Source organism: Balaenoptera acutorostrata, chromosome 4, assembly GCF_949987535.1.
Source record: "Balaenoptera acutorostrata chromosome 4, mBalAcu1.1, whole genome shotgun sequence".
NCBI lineage: Eukaryota > Metazoa > Chordata > Mammalia > Artiodactyla > Balaenopteridae > Balaenoptera > Balaenoptera acutorostrata.
In genome coordinates, this window is record NC_080067.1 from 55,343,927 (window position 1) to 55,367,327 (window position 23,401).

The following is a 23,401-nucleotide window of genomic DNA, read 5'->3' on the forward strand; positions in this document are numbered from 1 at the left end:
TTGCCGGGGGAGAGGCAGGACAGATGCAGTGACAGCGGCTGGGCTCTGGAGTCCAATCTGCTGGGTTTGAAACCTCGTTTTGTCTCAAGCTGTGTGACCGTTAACAAGTTGTTAACCTCTCTTGAGACTCAGCTGCTTTATCTTTAGACTGGGGGTTCTTGTGAGGATTAAATGAGACAATTCACATGAAGTACTGAACAGAGTACCTGTCTTACGGTTAAGTGCTTCCTAACTGTTAGAAATTGTTATTCAAGCAACTTGATGAAGAAAAACATATAAGGTTTAAATAGATTAAACCAGGTACGAGAGGAAGAAAATCTAAAAAAATAAAACCGAAACAATACAATGCATTCTCTGAAAAGACTGTACCAACTGAGGACCTAGGTTCAAAGGCCAAGGGTTCTTGTGTTAAAATTTAAAAAAAAGAAGGCAATTCATATAAGAGTGTGCGTGTGTGTCTGTGTACACGTGTTTGCATTCTCTGGTATGTTAAACGTTTTATGGGATGACAATGGGGATTTTCTAGGGTTACTTGGTAAATGCTTTTAGCCTGAAACTAAGTGTAGCAAATCACCAGGCAAGGAGCTCATTAGCCAGACAGGGGAAAGGCAAATGGTCCAGATTTCCAGGGCATGATGCTCCAATGAGGTGAGGGCCTCGGGAAATGCTCTTGGAAGGAATAAACCACAAATCAGGAAAGAAGCAGGAAAGGCAGGGTCGGGGGGCAGAGCCTGAGAGGGTACTGGCTGCGGAGAGAGGTTTGATCAGAAGTTAAAAGGAGTAAGCCTTGGATCCAGACAGCAGAGGCCGTGGTCCTCAGGAGACCAGAGAGACCGAAGGAAACGGTGCAGCGCTGGGCTGGGGGCCAGTACAAGAGGCTGCAGCCGGCCTGGGTGGGCAGAAGGAAATGACACCGAGGCACAGCTGCAAGGACCTGTCTGAGAATTTCAATTTGTGCCCAGGAGAGTAACCAGAGGTGAGGCAGGCACCTCCACTCCTACACTTTGTACTTTACTTCTGAGAGCTGGCTAATTACCACCCACATCTCCCTTCACCCTGCCTTTGCCTGCTCCTTTGAAGGCTTCTGCCCCCTCGGCACTACAATGCCTCCGTCTACTATAGTGTAATTCTGAGAATACAGGATGGTAGGTGACCTTCAAACCTTTTACGGGCTGAGCATTCGTCACTCCGACAACATCCTAGACTTACTTAGATTGGGAAGTCCTTCATTTGCCTACTGCTGTTTGCAGACGCTTATAAGGTTCAATTCTGAGGGTCACAGTTCACGGCTCTGATTACATATCTACCCTTAGTGCATCAGGGCCCGCATGGCCATTGGGAGAAGGCAGACCTGGGTGTGAATCCTGGCTTTGTACTTACTGGCTCTGTGACGTGGGACCAATTTCTTCCCCTCTTTGAACCTCAGTTTCCTCTTTGTTAAATGGAGATATGCACACTTTGCACAAGAGATCATGAATATACAGAAATCCACGATAGCGGTGACATCCTGGATGTAAGCAAAGCACCCCATCCGGTATTTGGCACACAGAAGTCACTCAGTGATTGTAACTGTTGGGTATGACTGCTGCCGGTCTGCATACTAATACTCTAGGGACATAATGAGGTTGACGGGATTTATTGCAAGCTGGAACGGAAGCCCTCACTGATCCGGGAAGGCTGGACCTGGATGTACGATTTAAAAAGCAAGCCGCTCCTGGAGCCTGCAATTCACCACCCTCTAACTGCAGTGGCCACCTGACAGAGCAAATGAATTGCTGTAAACCGTTAATGAGGAACAAGATGGTGTCTGGGAGAACTGTAAAATTACTCCCCCATTACCATGCCGTTAGTGAAGCTTTCATCTGCCATCCAACCTCCCCAACAGCCATGGTCTCTCAGTTTCCTAACTGTCTAGAGGTTTTGATTTATCTGGCAGAGGAAGGAGGCCCTGGACCCAAGTTCTGGGAAAGAGGCTTTAATAAACGTCTGTAAGACCACACGGGTTGAAGCCTGGCCCAGGGTAAGCCATGCAGGAGAGTGTGGCTGGCACTACGGGTTCCCACACAGATGGCAGCACACCTACTGGTGAAGGCAAGGCTTGCCCACTAGCTACGGGACAGGCCCTGGCTACCAAGGCGTGCGTGGAAGGACTCGTGAAATGCTTTCTTCCGTGTTCAGAGGAGTAACAAAGGAGTAGCAATAGGCAGGCCCTGCTTTTCCATATTTGACGCCTCGCTTCTCTGCCTATTCACTGTGGTCACTGTGGTCTAGTCAACACCTATACGTCACCTCTTGGTCATTGACTCATCCACTTGTATATTAGTTCATTCGTTCCACAAATATTTAGGAGTTCATTCATTCCACAAATATTTAGGAGGTGCCTACTGTGTGACGGGCACTGTTTTAGACACTAATGTCTACATACACGATGTAGAGATACGTAGGGATAAAAGAGAGAATCTCCCGTCCTCAGGGAGCTTACATTCTAGTGCGGAGAGACAGATATACGAAACTACATAAAGTACACACATGTGAAGGTGATAAGAGCTATATAAAAAAAATTAAGCAGGGAAGAGCGACAGGACATGAGAGGGGCTGTGATTTTAAGTGGGGGGCTCAAGGAAGCCTCACCAAGAAGGTGGTACCTGGGCAAGCCTTGAAGAGGCTGGAGACTTCACCTGCTCTGCCGACGTGACCACACCAAGGTTCCACCGCCCCCAGCCAGGGAAGTGCCCCCGCTTGTGAGAGCGCTTGGCTGCAGCCTCCTTGGCAGTTCAGCCGCATGTGCTGCAAGCAGGCTACGGCCTCGGCCCCACGGGCGGGACCTCGGGCGCCGGCGCACGCCCAGGAAGGGGCCGCAGCCGCGAGGGGCGGGCGGCAGAGGCGGCCGGGGTTGGGGGGGGGGCCTCACCTCCTCCAGCCGGCGCCGCTGTTCCTTCTGCTCCTCGATGCGCTTCTGGCGCTCGGCCAGCAGCTGCCGCTTGTGCTCCTCGTTCTCCCGCTGCTGCTGCTCTAGCTGCTGCCGCCGCAGGGCCTCGGACCGCTCCTTGTTGGCCAGCTGCAGCCGCAGGAAGTCCCGCCGCAGCGTCGACTCGCCGGGCAGGTTCAGGATGGAGCTGCGCGGCGGGAGAGACAGATCAGCGTCCCGCGCAGGGAGGGGCCACCGCTACCGGGGGTCCCGGCGGAGGAGAGCCAGGCGGGTACCGCACCCACCTGCGGGGAAAGAGGCCACGTGCTCAAGCACGGGCTCTCAGACCCCTCCGTTAATTCCACTGCTCACCCCCCAAAAGAAACAAGAGTCCAGGTAACAGACGCGAGTCCAGCCTCCCCTCCAGTGTGACTACGGCATGCCTAGGCCGCTCCGTCGCCGCAGAGATGTCACATGCCTGAAGCCACCACCTCTCTCCCGGACCGTCCACACCACTCCCTCGCCCCTCTATTTCTAAAAGCTGTAGTGAGTACGCAAGCCCTGAGCCCCAGACCAGCTTATTTTCACTTTAAAGAAAGGCAAGAGCTAAGCCAGCAAATAAAAATGAATAATCTGGAGCGGTGAGGGAGCTTGCTCTCCTTGGATGGGTACCTCGTCTTCACCCACATCACCTCCTTGAACAGCACAAAGCTACAGACTCCTTGGTTCTGCTTGCAGCCCAGCAAGGAGGAGGGAAATGGTTCCTACTTACTCATACAGACCTAGCCCTTGTAATCTTTCCGGCAGCTTCCCCTTGAAATAAATCCATCAAATAATTATTGAGTACCTACTATGCGGCAGGCACTATAATAGGCTCTAGTGGATACAGCAGTAGCTAAACAAATTCTCCCTCTAGTTATTTTCGTGTGGGGAAGAGAGACAGGCAAATAATTAGACAGGCAGACAAATTATTACAAATAACATAATTTCAGATGTTAACAGGCTCTATAGAAGACAAAAAAAGTGTAAGAGTTTAAAAGGGACAGTGGCAGGGCACTGCGGCTAGGATGAGGGTTCTGCTTGAGATGGGGTGATCAGGGAAGACCTCTCCCAGAAGCTGATAGTGGAGATGGGCCCCAAATGATGAAGAGTCAGTCACACGAGGAGGTAGGGGAAGAACCTTTCAGGCAGAAGGAAAAGCAAGTGTAGAGGCTTGTCGTGGCAACAGGGGTGGCCTTTTTGAGGGTCTGAAGCCCAGGCACTCTTCCCAGAGCAGACCAAATGACAGGGAGAGGGGTACAAGAGGAAGTCAGAGACAGAGCAGAGAGGGTAAAGCATGAGGCTGTGGAAGCCACACATGGAAAGCTTATTAACAGGAGGGTAACATGATCAGATTCGTTTGGCTGCTGAATAGAAGATGTTCTGCAGTGGGTACAAGGGCAAGCAGGGCCACCAGTTGGGCTGTGACTACAGTGGCTCTGGGGAAGAGACTAACCAGGTCGGGGAGGTGGGGATGGAGGCTGGGAGGAGCATCTGGGGAGAGAGTTAATGAAACCTGTTGATGGATCTAATGTGTGGAGTGAGGGATGACTTGCAGGTTTCTTCCTGGCGTCTGGGCTGTGGTGGTGATGCAAACTGGGATGGGGAATGAAAGGGGAGGAGCAGGTTTGGTGATTGACAAGGGGATCATTCTGTCTTGGAGAGTGGGTAGCGTGCTATGTGAGATACTGCCATAACATGACATCAAAAGGCGTGGCTCATAGACAGTGCTTGGATTCTACTAATAAGCCTCCTTTAAAACCAACAGCCTTTGTGTAGAACTTTAAACAACCCCCCAAAGGAGGGGCTTATCAACTCAGGCCACATGGTCTGTGCAAATGTGGTGGGGCTTGGGGAACCCAACCTTCCACGCACATGAGGACGACCCATTAATATTAACTGATTCCGAGATGTATTACTGACTGAATCATTAACTCCGTGTGTGAGCTGGTTGCTACCGTTGGGCTGTTACCTCATTTCTATAATGAGATAACCACTATCCCTTTCTATTTTACAGGATTTCATGTAAATTAATTAGATGTGTCCATAAAACAGGACTTGGAACATAATCTTCGATGTGATATAAAGACATGTGACAATTATAGAAATGTTAAGAGATGGCTAGGTCACCCACTAAGTGACTCCTAACATGCGGTTTAGCAAGTGTTCGTTAAGATGAGGTTCTCAGCTCCATGGCGAGTGATCAGAAGGGCTGACGTGACTGTCTGGGTGAGCTTTGGAAAAATAGCGTACGACTCTGAAAGCAAGGCATTTGGTCCTTTGCTTTACAAGAATGTTCATTTTCCATGTCATTACTTGGCAGTCACCATATTTATGCAGCTAAACTAGGGGCAGAAAACGTCTAGATGGAAGGAAAGAATCCTCTTTCAGTCTTTGACCTTGAAAATTCCCGTAACAGGTGAAGAGAGAAAAACTGATGGCCCTGTAACCTCAATCCCATCCTCTTCCAGTAGTTTTAGCAATAATCCAGCTTGGTAGGTCTGAATTAGCTCAGAAAAGGAATGCACTAGCTTATTCTAGCAGCAGTGGCTGAACTGGCCCCTTCCCTGGTTCAGAAGCTCTGCCTCAGTCGTACAAGAACTGCTCCTTATTGAGTACTGGGTCCCTTCCTTGGATGGCTAGAGGATGGGGACCCATATACCCCAGTGACCCTTCTGCTTTGTGCATTTCCCCCAGTAATCTCACTTCACATGTACAGTGAATCCGCCCTGGTGTGCATGCCCATGCCCCTTGATTCACCAAACTGCCATCAGCTGAATTCTCTTACAAAAGAGAAATCCTGGCAGTGTGAGCACATTGGCATTAATTACTTATGAACACAGACTAGAAGAAAGTCAGAATCAAAGTCAAGTGAAATTCAAAACATAGGGATGATGATAATAAAGCAGCACTTGATTCTGGGGGCCAACATATGACAAGAGGAATGGGAATGGAAGTTTCTATTTAGGGTTCACCTCTAGAGTGTAATTTGATTTCCTGGAAACTGTTTCCTCTTGTATTAGGCTGCGTTGAAAACACACGCCATGTGACGAGGACAGTGGCCACCTAAATGTCTCAAAGGTATGAAGTAATGGACTGGATAACTCAAGTCCAAAAATACCACTTTGGTCTCCAGAAATTTGCAGTTTTAGGCACTTTTAGACCTGTATTACCCAGATAATTGCCTCCTACCCATTCTACATGTTACACATGTGAGGAAACAAGGAAAAAAATCTTGAAAGACAAGATAAAGAATATCCTGATTTCCATGTTCTTGTAAGAGTCTGCCTAGGGAAATTTTCCCAAATTAATGAGTACATTTGTGGGCAATAAATTAAATAAGACCACCCTGCTAGATTCTTAAAAATGAACCTATAAATCAAAAGGATGTGAATTTCACACAACCACAGTGCAAAATGTGAAACTGAGAAGATAGCTCTTGCTCGCCTACCTGGGCTCTCCTGAGTCATTCTCCTCCTCTTCTTCCTCACTCCCGCTGTACTCATACTCCGTCTCATCTAAAGAGAGACCCACAGAATATTAGCGTGCAAAAAGATGCTACAGCTCGGTAAAGCTCATGCCCTCATTTTATGTATAAGTAAACTGAGGCCCAAAGAGTTGCCCTTAATGCTGACCTGGGACAGGCTCCAGGCCTCCTGACTTGTGATCCAACAGTGCCCACCAGCTAGATTCAAGCACATGGAATTAACATCCAAGACTGCCCCAGCCGACTCTAGATTCTCTCCCTAATGCCTGGCATTCACATGAAAGTGAAGACAAGGAGCTGAAACATAACTTTTCAGTTTGTGTTAACTCCCATTATAGGACCACCTAACCCAATCTTTTATTGGGCCACTGTTAACTTACTGACAGGAGTAATCATTTTTTACGTAGGAATTTTATTATGACTTACATAGACTCACAAATTGCCTTTAGATATCTTAATACCAGACAGAAACTTTTGAAAACGTGTGCTATTAAAAATATAGATTTAAATGTGTTTTGATTGACCCACTGGGGACATTCATTTAATTCCCTAATATATTAAGCAAGTTAACATGCCATAATGAACAAGATCGAGTCTTTGCTTCAGAGGAGATTAGAATCTAATGGTCAAGATAGATAAGTAAATAATCAGAGTCTCCATGATTATGAAGAAAGAGAACTAATCTTTATTGGGTATCGCCCACGCTGGTCACTATGCTAGATACTTATGTTCTCTCATGTACTTCTCATAACAATCCTTTAACATAATACCCGTTTTGCAAGCAAAGATACTGAGATTATAAGCAGTTTATTAATATGACCAATACATCTGAGATTTGGATTCAGAATTCAATCCAGAATTTTTCCAACTTTATAATTAGCATTCTTTCCAACACATTATATACAAAATAGAATTACATAAAAAAGAGCAATGAGATATCAGACAAAAAAGCGGCTAAGTCCATGGGTCATAATGGGGGAAGGTAACAGTGAAGTCTTTGAGGAAGAAATGAGCTGGACCTTGGAAGATCAGTAGCCCTTTTTTAGGCAGATGGCAGCTGAAAGTGCTGGGAAAGGGGCATTCTAAGCAACATAACCACCTGAGTAAGGCTAACAGTATTATAGTGCATGAATGTTCAGGAAACACTGAGTTGTGAGTGGCTGGTGTGAGAAAGCAGATGGAGTGAGAAAGCCCAGCAGGTCTGATGTAGCTTAATGATCTTTATATATACCATGCTGAGGACTTTTTCATAGGCAATGGGGAGACTTTGGAGGAGCTTTTCATTTTAATCAGGGAGGTTGTCACAGGGCTATCATCCCTTGATAGCTATGTGTTAGTAATTACAACTTTGAAGACATTTGTACACCCCTGAAAAGAAACTGAAACTGCAATTTGGTTATGTTACCACTAGGAGGCAGCAGTCACATGATGAGAACCATGGAATTTGATCATAAACACATTTTGCTTTCCATACTATTTAGCCATTAAAGGGATGATGAAAGGAAGCCATAGCACGATGACTTCAAGAGTATTTTTAAAAATCATGTAAAAATTAGCTTCACATGTTTAGATAAGTATGAAGTTTTCAGGCTACTTTTTTAAAAGTATTATTTTACGAAAATGTAAAGAAACTTCATAAAGTGTTTCAGTATTCCACATTGAAAGTTTAGTATTCCAAACTTTCCTTAAATGAATCAACAGAGAGTTCAAAGTAAAATGCAGAAATTTTATCTAGTAAAGTAAATTATAGCAAGGAAAAGAAGCACACAATTAATCTAATTATTTCTCCTCTCTAGGGTAAAAATTTCATTTGTCAATCTCCTCAACTATAATACTTCACCAGAATCCAGCGTGATTGCTTTTATATTAGTGGCTTAAATTAGCATGTATCAACATATCTGAAGGAAAAAATAATATCAGGTTAAAAAAATCAAAGCAATGCACATTAAACATTTTTGATTCTACCAGAAGCTGGTCTTAGAGCTACTAAGAGAATGAAAAAATTTTAGAAGGAGCAAGTCAAGTCATTTAATCAAACTGAGCAACTGGAATGAAGTCTCATTTTGAGCAACACTCTTTCTTGGGGAGCAGACAAAAAAGAAGGCTGCTGGTGGCTCGAAGCCTAAACAGAATGAGGTTCCTTAAATCATCATGCAACTCTCGAGTAAGCCTACTCCCAAGGATCTTACTCTTTACCCTGCAGAGAGGGAACACATTAAAAATAGTCTGTTTTCATGGGGTGGTGAGTTCTAAGTCACATTCTAGAGTTTGTGCCCCCAAAATGTGAAAACAATCCAAGGCACAAGCTTTACCCACTCTTACTCACAGGTCAGAGGCAGAGGTCACAGGATCTCAGAAAGTAACCCTGAACAGTACTGAAAAACTGTAGGTCAATAAAAATTGTCTAAATAAGGATAGCTTACATTTATTCAGTACATCTATGTGCCAGACATTGTATTAAGCATTTTACATGCATCATCTCATTTAATCTTTGCAAAAATGCCAGACAATACTAATTATTATTATACCCCCATTCCTATTTTAAAGATGAGAAAACTGGGATGAAGTTCACATAACCATTAAGGGGTAGAAGTAGAATTTGAACTCAGAGTTTGAGTCTGAAAAGAAGAGTCCGAGTCCTTAACCTATTCTATATACCTATAGGAAAATAAATATTCTTTTTAGAAAAGTTGGCCTTTAATGGGCTGCATGTCTGACACACTGCCCTAAACTATTCCCTTTATCTTTATTTTTGAAATTTTTAATTTTTTTTAACTTTTTATTTCATACTGGAGTATAGTTGATTAACACTAAACTCTTCCCTTTAAAAGTCTGACTTCATGGAGTGGCCCAAGACCACTATTAATAAGTAGCAGTTGAAAAATCAGTCCCGGCACTTTTTGATCTGACTCATCTATTTCTCTCCAGCTTAGTTCCTCCAGCTTGGGCTGCCCTCCCAACTCCTTGGGCCCTGATTGATATCTCATCCCTTCCATCCACTAACGACTGAAGATGAGCCTCTTTGGATTAGCTTCATAACCTCCCGTTCCTGAGTCTAACCTGATCACACATTTTCCTGCATCCCCGAGGCCGGCTGCAAAGAAGGAACTCTTCCCTTGAAGCTTCACTGAGGATTTCTCCTCCCTTAGCTTCTGCTGATCTTACCTCTGCCCAGTCCTGCCCCTACAGGGCTCACCACCCTACCCCTAGGACCCTGCTCATACCTTGCCATCTGAAGATATTAACTGCAGAGGCAAAGAAGAGGGGAAGTTCAAATAAAAGGAGGGCACCCTCTCTTCTGTGCTGCCCACCACCCTCCCCGTTCCGTCTGGATCGTGAAGAACAGAGGAGAAAGATGGAGAGTGCAGAAGTGGAGCCAAGCACATCACCACGTACCTCCCACCCTCGGCCCCTGGCCTTCCCCTCTGCTCTCTACCTGCCCACCCCCTGCCCGCATACTCAATGCTCACCTGGCCAGCCCTCTATCACCCCCTCACTGTCCTGGCCAGCTGCCCCCTCCTGCTCCCACCAGGGAGCTCTCACCTTGTCTGTTCTCTGCATCCCCCCCTTTCCTTCCCATCCTCAACCTTCCCTACCTCCCTACCCAACTAAGTCATAAAACCTGCCCCAGACCACGTGAGTTTTCACCTTGGTCAGGATGCTAGTTAAGGAATTTTGAGTCTCTTTTCAAACAACTTGGGCACAGTCCCAGGGCCCCAAGTTTGGACTCACGTCTTTTCCAGTGATGCAGTGAAAAGGTAGTATGGTCTAACAGCTAGAGCCATAAGAGAAAAGAGTTTTTGAATCTATAAAGAAGAAAATGTGATGTTCCATACAGCAGCTTGGCAACTTCTTTTATATCGCTTTGACTATAATAAAAGTCATTCTGACTTCCAAATAACTAAATTAGAAATGAGCCTCAGAGCATGAAAACTTAAATGGTGAAGAGTGCCAGCACTGAAAAATGTCAACTAGATGGGTTTTTTTTTTAAGGTTGCCTGTCTTCTGTAGACTTTGAGTCTTCGAAACATGAATATTCAGTTGAATTAAGAAAATCACTTGTCGTATTAAACCACTTCATAGTATCACTCAACATGACTTTTTGATCAGTGCCTGGAAAAGGTAATATTTCCCGAGGTTCTATTCTTTCATCAAAGATTCCATTTCAGCAGCCTAGTGATGCCCACAGGCTGTGATCTCAGAGGCAGCCCTTCACACTAAAGAACAATGCAGGCCTATTTGAAATCCCCACCGTCCCTCCAATACCTCAAGAGCCCATGACTCACTTGGTCTTTTGTTTCCCTCGCTGAAATACAAACGTGTGTCTCACCTTTCTCTCCTCGCTTCTTCTTTGTTCTATCAATATGGTCCTTGAGCTGAATGCGGACCTGTCGTTCATTAGGTTGGTCTCGTATAAATGGATGCTTCATCAGTTGTTCTGTTGCTGGTCGCTGGCTGTGATTCTTTACCAAACAGCTCTCAATAAAGGACTGGAATTTTTTTGACCTGCCAAACAGAAGAGATGAACCCATAGATAAAAAGACAATCCAAAGAAAAGCAAACTTTAGGGATCAACCAATCACAAAGTCGGTCTAGCTCTTTATTAGGCACAGTGGGGTTCAAAGGCATCATTGCCATCAACATACAACTCAGGCAGTGTATGGTAGTTATAGCACGAAAGCATTTTTGCACAGTTTATACATAATATCACACAGAAGACCAAAAGGCACCAGAGAAGAGAAAGACCCCGATAAGAATCACACCTGGAAGGTCTACTGGAATGAGGGAACCAGAGCTGGGCCTTAAAGAATTAGGAGAAAAATCACCCTTGGGAAAGGATAGTTCGGGGAAGTAGAAAATCAGTGAAACACTAAGGCTGGGATTGAGCATACTATATGTCAGGGGACACTGAGGTGAGTTCTCTAAATGCAGCAGAAAATGCAAGCTGGGAAAAGTAAAACCAGGGTTGGACAGGTAAGGGGGATTACATTATGTAGGAATGAGCAAGATTCTTATATGGTAAAATGAACATTAGGCAAATTTTTTAACTGGCAGTTTTTTTTTTTTTTTTTAAGTTTTTTTTAAGAAATTCACGTTCTTTTATTTATTTATTTATGACTGTGTTGGGTCTTCGTTTCTCTGCGAGGGCTTTCTCTAATTGTGGCAAGTGGGGACCACTCTTCATCGCGGTGCGCGGGCCTCTCACCATCGCGGCCTCTCTTGTTGCGGAGCACAGGCTCCAGACACGCAGGCTCAGTAGTTGTGGCTCACGGGCCCAGTTGCTCCGTGGCATGTGGGATCTTCCCAGACCAGGGCTCGAACCCGTGTCCCCTGCATTGGCAGGCAGATTCTCAACCACTGCGCCACCAGGGAAGCCCTAACTGGCAGTTTTGAATCAGTTTTGAACTTTGTTTTCCAATGAATAAGAACAGGATGTATGTGTATGTTTGCTATCAATCCACAGACTTGGAAACTTAACTTACAGGGACTAAGTTCATACCCAGAAGCAAATTTATCTCTTTCTAGAAAGGCACCATTTCCTCAGAGATAAACCCTGTGCCAGAGACGCACAGGGGAGCGGCAGGGAAAAGCTGTGAGAGATACCCGCGAATAGGGCACAAGTCCACAGCGTGGTAGATACTAATGATGACTTGAGCTATGATTCATGAGTTGGGCATGCATGTTCTGTCTGAAAGTTCCAAGGAATTGTCCAGCATCATAAATAATTAAGCTCATGACTACAGCATGCCTTTCCGAGGTGCGCCATTGTCAGCAGGGTACATCACCCTTGGAGACCTTGGGGGAACCCTGCTCACCCTCCTCGGGGCCCAACCCTGCTCAGGAATGAATCCATTTTGCGCTCTCTGTTGCCCTCCTGTGGAGCACTGGGGAGTTACAGGAGCAGATCCCCGATGCAGGCTTCCGCAAGCTTCCCCAAACTTCCCAGAGGGCCCTGTATATATATCCTTCAGGCCTGAAAGGTGTCCTCACCACACAGAACGCAATGGTGATCGTGTTCTTCAAGATTCAAATGGGAGAGGGCACTGCTATACGTACCACTCTCCATTTCTGCCCCGGTCAAAGCAGTTGTTCACCTCACTCCATGTTTTTAAAGTAGTACTGAACTACTGGTATTCTTTCCTCCTTAAATTTCCAGGCTATGTTCAAGCTTTTAAATTATTTTACATAGAAGTAAAGGTCACCTGAAGGTCAGCTCAGGATGAATCAGGATTGGAAACACTGAGGACTAGACATAGGAACAGTAGGATGGACATTCTAAGCACCTCCCTCTAAGTCCTTCAGCTCGTAGCCCTGCCTCCCCGACACTGGAAATTCTCCCCAGAGTTGGGAGCTGCCTGAGTCACCTTCCTATCACGAGCACACTACGTGTTTGAGAAACAGATGAACGCGTGGATGGTGATCGGGTGAGAATTCTGAGCGAGGGCTGTCATGTGGCTTCAAATGCGTGCTTCTGAGGGACAGAGATGAAGGCTTAGAGAGAAGATATCACTTCATACACTTTCTTTCTATCCATCGGATTAATCTGTGGAGGCACTAATGTGATATCATCTAAGGAGGGACTTTGCAAAAAAAAACCAAAAAACACAAAAAACCGTAATGAAATAATGGACTGTCCTAAGGAATAAAATGAAAAGAATAAGGTTAACCTGCATAAAGAAATAGACAAACTCTACATAGTACTCTTCTAGGTAGAAAATCAGCATTAAAAAGGTGAAAACAAAAACCAAGACAGAAAGCTATTCAATATTCACGAGGAATGCAAATGGCAGTTCTTTTTTTTTCTGCTTGCAACTTGGAAGAAAAAGTTTGTTCTTTATAGAGGGCAACTATTCATTAGGGGATGATAAATAAAAGAAATCATAATCAATTTAAAAAGAGATCCAGACTTAATAGACTGTACATTCCTTTCCCTGATACTGACACCTCACAAAAGTCAGAGACATCTCCGGGATGAGAGAGTGTTCAGGGAGTTTAATGGGAACAGCTATAGCAGAGTCTTTTTTCCATTATCTCTCCTGGTGAGAAGGAACCTCAAGAGATATTCAAGAGAATATTTTGGGGCCCAAAGGATGGGCCAAGACGTGTACAACTACAAAGCTGGCAGTCTATCCCATGTCATCTGCAAATGGTTCTCAGTGAAGAGAAAATAATGCTACTTAAAACAAATCTTCAAAGAAAGATTCATTGTCTCCATTTAAGTTAGTGTGACCAAAGAATCAATATGCTTAATTACATGTTTAATTAAAAGTAAAAATACTTCACCTACATTAAGCATCACCTGACTCTTTGCCGAGAGGCCTAATGGGTTTAAAGTACATTTCTATAACTTTGTTGCTTCAGTCTTGGCTGCTGTTAATTTAGTTCTGTCACTTTAAAAAAAAAAAGCTCAAGATTAGTAATACTAATTTCCCAAGGGTTGGCACCGAGAGATAAATGTTAGTGACTGGTACTTACAGTCTGAGATACTAGTTCTTCTAATACCAGTGTCACTGAACACTTTATCTTCCCAGATTTTTCCTGTTTATGTATTGTGTTAGAGGAATTAAAAATGCCTGAACGATTATGACATTAATCACTATAATGTTTTAGTGAGCTGGGCTAAAAGATTTTGGTAATCTTCAGACTCCCTACATGCAATTTGATCCTTAAAATTTGCACTTGCCCAGAACTACTCTTTTTCTCTATTTCAGTTTCCATCATTTACTAACTGTGCGATTTTAGGCAGATCCCTTAACTTTTCTGTGCCTCAGTTTCCCTGGCTGCAAATGGGGATACTGTTAGTACTTATCTCAAAAGACTGTTGTGATGATTAAATGAGTTAGAACCAGGCCTGTTACATCATAAATGCTGTATATGTGTTTGCTATGATTGTTATTATTATTACTATTACTATGATGACAATGTCCCAGCATCTCTGACCACTACCAGGCTTAAAGAACAGGAGGATCTGCCTTGAGGGCTACGAGCAGAAATTTGAAGGTGATTTTCCCCACTTGGATTGAACCAAATAATATAGAGTTCTTTACGGGAATTATTTTACATATACTAGGATTAGATGCATTAGCAGGAAAAGTCACCAGGATCATTATTATCTCTAAGGAGACTGCAAAAAAAGGTTAATTTAAAAAAAGTTTGTGTGATAACTTTTGTTTTGATTTCAATAAAGTCCAAAGTCACACTACTAGTAGTAAATTCAGTCTATTTGAAGTATTTTCTGATATTTCCTTTCTATTATCATTATATTATTTACAGTCCCCTCCCCACCCAAGAGCACTGTCATTTCGAAAACAAAAGTGCTTGATAACCCAGCACGAATCAGAACTGGTGTTTCATAAAATAACAGAGATGGTTGTAAGCTCTGGAGTAAAAGCAGAAGGCTGGGGTTCCAGGCTGCCATGAACCTGGGACTCAGGATAAGCCAGTTAACCAACCATACCAGGCCTCCAGTCTCCATCTGGAGCATGAGTGGCTTGGACCAGGAATCTTATACCTCTTTCCAGTGATAAGCAGTTGGGACTTTTCTGATGCGCTCAATCGAGTGCTGCTTTGCCTGTGTGGAATCTTCACATTTAAAGGGCATGTGAAAAGGACAAGACCGACCATCTTTCACAGGAACAGAGTCATTTCCATCCTTCTCCAGAGACCCCTGGAGGGAAGCTACGGCATGGAGTATACGTGTGAGGGCAGCGGAGCCGGGGTGAGCACGGTGGGAAGAGCAGGGAGAGGAAATCTTTTGGAGGAGATGGTTACCCATGTGGGTTGAATCCAACTACACGCAGAGCAGGAGGGGAACATGGGAATCCCACCGCACTGGTCATTTGTTGACATGGAGACAGACGGTGAGGGCATCCTTCTTCCCCTCTGATTCAACTCAGGTTGTAACCCTCCTGGAGGCCTGATCAAAGGTCTGAGCCACGTGAACATTGACTGGAGCCCGGACCACAGAACTTCCTTAGCCCAAGGCCTCTCCTCACTACACTGATGGGGGAGGAAGGGCCCGGCTCCTGCTTGCAGGGATGCTTTCCTTTCCTCCCATAACAAAAGGGGAAAACAGCAGTGTGATTGCCTTTGTTTCCCTAATGTTAAGGCTCAAGGAACAAGTGCTCACACTTAGGGATGAGTACAGCTCCTTCTCTACCACTTTAACCTTGAACTTTAAGAGGTCAAATGGTACAGTAGAAAGAATATGGGTTACAAACTTGGCAAACGAAGACTGTACAGCCTAGTGCAAGGAGCATAACCTACCTAAGCCTCAGACTCTCACCCATAAAATGAGGACTCAGCGCATCTGTCTGACAGGGTTGTGGTTAAGAAAAAAAAGGATTATTATGGGACTATACGAAATCATGTGTGTGAAACTTTTGAAAATCGTAAAGCACTACAGAATTTAAAGACTCCATCATTCAATAAAAAATATATTAAAAAGATTAAATATATACTTTACATATATAGTTTAAATTTATATATATATATCTATCTTAAATACACATACATACATATAAGTTGCTGAGTCTACAACATACATATGCCTTGTATGTTGTAGACTCAGTCACGTTCCTTGGAAATGACCCTCAGCTGAATGAATGCTTATAATGAAGAGTTCACTGCCCTCTCTGCCACAATGGCGCCCCCTTTGGTCATATGCTGGAATATACACTAGGAACAGTGTACTTCATCTGATAACTCATTTAAGTAGAGAAGAGCTGGATATAAAAGAACATTTTAGAGTTTTGTTTCTTTTGATGGGGGAGGAGGGAAAGAAGGAAAAGGAAAACAGACAGAAATATTTCACTTCCTCTGAAACCTTATTCTATTTTAAATCACTTTGGACCTGGTCGTTCAAGACAAATTTTCACTTAAACACTGGAATTCTATGGCAGAGAAATTCGAGCCACACCGAGTGTCCTGTGGCCCGAGGCCGCACAGCCGTCTTTATAAAGGCTGGGTTCTGAGTGAAAAAGGGTATTTTACCAGGGCTTTTGTTTTTCCCACTTGCTCTCAAACAGTCAAGTCATTTTCCCATCCCCTGCCTGGCAGTGTGGGACTCCTGCTCGTAACTGGCTTTCCTTCCAAGCCAGGCAAGGGCGTGCAAGGAGGCTGGTGAAATGAAGGTGGCCTGGTCTCCTTCCTCACTGTTCCTGGACTGATCCAGCTCCCTACAGCATTATCACAATTAGCTCTCATTGCCAAAGGTTTACAGCAGAGAAGTTAGCCTGTATTTCTCCCCAGGTCTGTATTTCTCAGACAAGGTCGGTGCAGGGTTTGCCCTTTTTGGAGCAAGGTCAACAAATGCAGAAACTGTAGTGCCGGGGCCAGTCACTCACTTTTCTGGGGGCCAGACGGGTCACACAAAGGGTGGTGCAGACCAGGGGTAAGAAGGAAACAGGACAAGTGGGGTGACCGACAGATACCAGCTTCTGGGTTGGGAGAGGCAGTGACTGGGGCAGAAGCACAAGCTCTCACCTTAAAAGGGAGCAGGAACCACTGGGCAGGACAGTATTACTGCACCTTTGTCAAAAAAGGTCAGAAATCTCCATGGACTGCTCAACCGCCAGATTTTTTAAAGTTGGCAATCAACACAAATATTTCTGGAACGAGGTGCGTGGCCACACCGTGCCAGGCAAACAGCAGACGTGTGGATGGTCATTTTGTCCAGCAGCCGTGAAGGCAGAGGAGGAAGGGAGGGGACAGGGCAGGTGAAGCCCACTGGACTCAGCAGCCCTCCCACCCCCCTTCCCGGGAGGCTTGGCATGAAGCACAAGCAGAAAGCTAGCGGAGGGCTTCACAGTGCCACTGACACTTCCAAGGGACAGACCGAGCCAACTCCTCCCCAGGAGTCTGTTCCAGAGAGAAGGGAGGAAGCAGGGCCTCTGGGCGCCTGCGGATCACGTGCTGTGTGGTGCCCAATGGAAGGCTGTTGCTGGGGAGAGAGTGATTGTCTCACACCACAGTGACCCTCCGGAGAGGGGAGGAGGGATGCTCTGCCTCCTCGTTACCAATAGCAACTCTCACTCTCTTCCTGTGCAGCACTCGGCAACTAACTCCGAGGCTGTCATCTCTTCTGGCTGTTTCCTTTCCCTCTCTCTGTGCAGTACGCCTTTCTCTTGTTCGACCAGGGTTGCTATGTCATTCCTGGATGATGGTATTAATTAAGATTGCTCTCATATAGTGGAGGGTGAAACTGTGGGTGGGTGCATGAGAAACATGAGGGCCTCGGTCAAGGACCTGATCACGAAGTGGTATGAAAAGGGGCAGAAGAGGGGCTTCCCTGGTGGCGCAGTGGTTAGGAATCCACCTGCCAATGCAGGGGACACGGGTTCGATCCCTGGTCCGGGAGGATCCTACATGCCGCGGAGCAACTAAGCCCGTGCGCCACAACTACTGAGCCTGTGCTCTAGTGCCCGAGAACCACAACTACTGAGCCCGCATGCTACAACTACTGAAGCTCGCGTGCCTAGAGCCCGTGCTCCCCAACAAGAGAAGCCACTGCAATGAGAAGCCCACACACCGCAACGAAGAGTAGCCCCCACTTGCCACAACTAGAGAAAGCCCACACACAGCAACAAAGATCCAATGCAGCCAAAATTAAAAATAAATAAATTTATTAAAAAAAAAAAGAAAAAGAAAAAAGAAAAGGGGCAGAAGAGTCTTGTCCCTTCAGGCTCAAGCTGCCTAGAATATGTCTCTAGAAAAGGGTAGGAGGTCATAAATGGTCCAGGAATTGGGCCCAGGGCAAAGGGAATCAGAATTGACAATGTACCAAGGAGGATATACCATATCCACAGGTGGAAGGGGAGGAGCAATGAATTTTTTGTCACAGAATGACAAGATACAAAGACCCTGATGTAAGTGCACAAAATAGTCAAAAGTCCAGCTCCTGGCCTAACCTGTAGAACTCTGTTCCCAAACTCTAGTCAATCATACACTACCAGCACAATTTTTACCCTACACTTCACCACCCATACAAGTATTCACTTAGCATTTTTCCTTAAGTCACTTTTTATGTGAATTAGTTTATTAGATGGAAAAGTTATATCACTGCCCCAAATAAGAAGCCAGTATCACCTGCCATAAAGAGAAAGCAACAGCAAAAATAAAAATTATAAATGCTCATGCACAGATCAGTGAAATCATCTTGCATACTACCGAGTGTGTATACACATTTAGGGAGTTAATGTCTTAAGGAACAGAAGAACGTCAGCCAATCTAATGGGCTGACTCTAAACTATCACCCTTTCTGATGACATGTTCTGCGCTACCAGGAAAGATATTACTCGGAGTAATAAATCAAAGCGCTTCCATGTTATTACTTGAGTTCTGCTACTCATTTTAGCTCATACCTCCTTACCTTGAAGGTGTGAAGATAAGGACTTACTGTGCAAATAGTAGGTCCTCAATATGTACTTTTTTTTTTTTTAATTAATTAATTTATTTATTTATTTTTGGCTGTGTTGGGTCTTCGTTTCTGTGCGAGGGCTCCCTCTAGTTGCGGCAAGCGGGGGCCACTCCTCATCGCGGTGCGCGGGCCTCTCACCGTCGCGGCCTCTCTTGTTGCGGAGCACGGGCTCCAGACACGCAGGCTCAGCAGTTGTGGCCCACGGGCCCAGTCGCTCCGCGGCATGCGGGATCCTCCCAGACCAGGGCTCGAACCCATGCCCCCTGCATTGGCAGGCAGACTCTCAACCACTGCGCCACCAGGAAAGCCCCCTCAATATGTACTTTAAGATGAATAACATCATAATCACTCACCAAGTCTTAGTACATATTACTCTAATCTTGTCAGCAGGACCTAAGGATTTGAGCTCATCCAAAACAGAATCACAGAAAACCCTGCTCTTAGACCTGTAAAACACTGAAGACCAAACTCACCACTTCTTAGACTTCAGCCGAGGCGCTGGGTTCCGGGGGATGAGAAAGAGGGCTCTCATGGGGTGCATGTCACACAGAGCTGCAAGAGACCAAAACAAGGGCCAGCTTGGGTTAGGAGGCCAAACCTAGGCCAAGCCCCTCCTAGCTGTGCTGGTAATGCTGTCAAATGGCTCCCTGAGTCCAGGCATGACCAGTGAGCGGCGTCAGAAGATCATAAAGCTTCCGTTTGGTGAGCAGTTAAATGAGCTGATTATAGGAGTCTCATATAATCCAACGCATTTCAATTAGAGATCGTTAACATGTCTAATTTTCACTTCATTTTCAAGGACAACAAGTTAAAGGCTCAACAACCTTTGCTTTGCTATAAATAACCATCTAAGACTCCAAGTAAACAACATCAAGATAACAACTACAATGGAGATAGTAAGTTATTTTTAATTAGTAAAATCCCAAATCATAAAATAAAAGATATTTGATAATCCACTGTCTATTTCTTAGATGCTGGAAATGCAATGTTACCTTCATGGATTTTTGGAGTATAAAGCACTAGACCAGAACACCTTTCTATCTGTATTTCCAAACACTTTGAATGGCTTTTCATGATGGGTTTTTTTGGGGGTTTTGTTTTGTTCAATGGCCCCAGGAAGACCAGAGGATTAAGGTAAAGGAAGTCTGGCAGAAGAGATAAAAATATCTCAAATTGTGAAGATGACATTTAGTGAAAACACTCATACGTTCTTATCTTAATCAGAATATTTCACTAGTTTACTTTTCATCTGGGAGTATCTTTTCCTTTGTGCCTAGAATAAGAACATATTCTCCCCCAAAGCTAAAGGATTCAGTGGGTGGAAATTTAGTTTTAGCCCTCTCTACTACTCATTAAGAATGACGATATTGTTTCAAGACTGCCAATATTATTTTTCTGATTCATAAATGCCTATTAGCATTGTGGATGAGGGGATTTTGTCAATAAACACTCCAGTCATGGCTACAGATGAATTCTACCAACTCTGGAATGAGAAATAAGAAAACTTGAGGGTAAAAAGTCATATGAGCACAATGACCCGTCATACAAACAAGGGGCCGGCTTTGGTCTGGGTCCTCTGGAAAGCAGACACCAAGGTGGTATTAAACATGAGAGGATATTACTGGGGGAAATTCTTGTCTGAACAGAGAGGGAGCGAGGGAAAGCTGGGAGAGTTGTCAGATTGCTATGAAGTGTGCTGGGAGGGAGAAAAAGTAGGTGGAGCGTGCTAGGCTGTCCCACACTCTAAGGAAAGCAAGGAGGGAAACTAAGGAATGAAAGCTGCCTTCTAAGGAATCCCTGTCTTCCAGGAAAGGGTCTGCCTTATATCCCTGCCACGCTCGGTCACTGGTGCGGAGTGGCCCTCGGGAGGTGCAGCCTCGGTGTCATGGCGGCAGCTGCCCCTGGTCAGTTGCACTTCCTGCGTGGAATCTCTGAGGTGCATGCTCGTGGTGACCACGGGGCTGGGGAGATTCTCTGTGGGGTCTGTGCTCAAGATCTCCAGGAATTGGAGAGGTTCTCCAGGTAGGCAGAACCCTGGCCACTCTGCCTCCAATAAGCAGGGAAATCTAAAACCCTAAACAGCGGTATTTTAATAGGAGTGAGAGAAATGGAGTGCAAGTGCTCACATAACCCATGCACTGAAAATCGGCTGTGAATTTTTGTTACGTTGGCGTTTACAGCCTTTGTGGCTTGGTCGCAGTTTTACTACAGGCGAAGAGTAGTTCAAGAATAAACTACACGCCAGATCTGTAAACAGATTAGACTCTCAAAGTTTGCTTCCCTTTGCTTTCTTGTTTCGCCTCATAAACACAAGATCCTCACACCCCTCTGAAATGAATGGATTCCTGGTTGATTTAAGATGACTCTGCTTTCTCACTATGCCAGCTTGAGTCCATGCAGGGCTCGGTGTAGCAGAAATAAAGCTACTGCAGCTCCTGGCAAGGAAGCGTCAGTACCTGCAGGGCAGACCAGCAACAGATTTCACCCATAGGAAGGTACTTACGGGGAGCACCTTCTGCCATCTCGATGGCGGTGATTCCCAAAGACCACAAGTCACTCTGAAAAAGAAGGAAGGCACAGACACATGCGTAAATGCAGTCAACACAGGATAACTTGGTTAAACCTGGCAATTGCGTCAGAACTGCCTGTGGGAAAGCTGTCCAGCCGTCTCTTTACAAACTGATTTTGCCCGCTAAGCTTAAAAGCAGGAACAGCCTCATTCGCTTTCCACTGATAATAACTTTCACGGTGCCTGACACACGGTGAGTTTTCAATCCAGGTACGAAAAGTGAATATAAGGTTTCAAACATTAATTTATCACTAACATTTATCTATTGATTGAAACATATGAAATTGCTGCTGTGCGACTGTTTTTAACACCTTCGTTGAGGTATAACTGTCATATAATTAACTGTGCATATTCAAAGTGTACTATTTGAAAGGGTTTGATGTGTGTATACACCTGTGAAACCATCACCACAATCAAGACAGCAAACACATCCATCACCCCAAAAGGTCCCACTTGCCCTTTTGTAGTCTCTCCCTCCTGCCCTTCCTGCCCCCAACCCCAGTTCCTGTTCCAAGGCAACCATTGATCTGCTTTCTGTTACTATGGATTAGTTTGCATCTTCTAAAGTTTTGTATAAAATGAAATCCTCTGGTTTCTTTCACTTAGCACAATGTATTTAAGGTCCATCCATATTGCTGCGTGTATCAGTACTTCAGTCCTTCTAACTGACGAGTAGTGTTCCATTGTATGGCTACACTACAATTTGTTTATCCATTCACTTGTTGACGGACATTTGGGTTGCTTGCAGTCAAGGCCATTAAAAATAAATCTGCTACAAATACTCACGTACAATTCTTTGTTTGGATGCATGCTCTTACTTCTTTTGAGTAAAAACCTAGGAGTGGCATGGCTGGATCATAGAGTAAATGCTAGATCACATTGTATTTATAATCAATTGTTCTTAACCTACAGAAACAGTAATTTCATATCATTTAACCAAACAAGATGAGGATGGGGAAGCTTTTAGATGGTGGTGTTTACTGCTGTATCTCAGTGCTTAGAATAGAGCCGGCCACAGTAGTAGTAGGTGTTTGATATATTTGTTGAATGAATGAACAATATCTTTTATCTTGTAAGTAGACAAATATGTAAAATAGAAATCCTATACCCTTATTGTCTTTCTTATCCTCAGACTGACTTTTATGCTCTTATCAGAATTTTCTAGGCTAATGTCTCCACCTCAACCTGTGCAATCTCCATCTCTAGCACTATGCTTCTCCCCTACTCTGTGTCCATGGCTCAGTAGTTTCTAAATAGTGCATAGGAGGGAAACAAATAAAAAAATGGGAAAACCATAAGAAAACACATGTAAAATTCAGTTCAATGGCCCACAGTCCTGAGGAAGACTTTCACCCTCCTTTCATTTTAAATGTATCCTGCATTTTGTACATAATTCCAAACTCTCACCAGTAACCTCACTCAGATTTCAGAGATCAAAGTTAAGTTCCCTTGCTATTCCTATCAAACAAATGTCAAGGCCACACGGAAAGGATATGTAACAGGAAGAGAACTATGAAATCCACCCTGAGCCATTCCCTAGGACCAAACTTCTCAATATCCAGTGGGTGATACCCAGGCTTGTTCAGTATTTGGACTGAGGCCCATACAACCTAGAGGGGGCTTTCTACGGGGTCTAAACTCTTGCCTAAAGTGCGATCTACCTTACAGCAGGCAGCTGGGGCACACGCTAACCCCACACTAGGACCAAGGGGGGATTCTTTAATTCACAAGCCATCAACCTGTCCACATAAATATTACAGTTCATAAAAGTTCTCAGTCCAAATGGGGATAACAATGCACCTGTGCAAAACCACTGACCACAGATTCTAAGTAACTTCTCTGCATAGAACACAACTCAAGAAGTCAACTGTTGTCCTTTCTCTTTCTTCCATTTCAAGTGTATTCAAAGTTGTCACTGAACACACACACACACACACACACACACACAGTCGGCACAGCCCAGCAAATGGCTGAGTCTTC

General features: G+C 44.7%; 1 protein-coding gene across 4 annotated transcripts in view; it reads right to left on the minus strand.

Annotated features, from left to right (window-relative positions):
- Positions 1-23,401, minus strand: part of TNIK (TRAF2 and NCK interacting kinase) — a 412,707-nt gene that overhangs the window by 93,328 nt on the left and 295,978 nt on the right. For all 4 annotated transcript variants that reach the window (XM_057546114.1, XM_057546113.1, XM_007197510.2 and 1 more), the window contains exons 8-12: positions 21,356-21,410; positions 19,326-19,404; positions 10,765-10,940; positions 6,399-6,465; positions 2,912-3,116 (exon numbers count right to left, since the gene is read on the minus strand). In XM_057546114.1, coding sequence (XP_057402097.1) covers positions 2,912-3,116; positions 6,399-6,465; positions 10,765-10,940; positions 19,326-19,404; positions 21,356-21,410 — 582 coding nt within the window. The remainder of the gene's footprint in view (positions 1-2,911; positions 3,117-6,398; positions 6,466-10,764; positions 10,941-19,325; positions 19,405-21,355; positions 21,411-23,401) is intronic.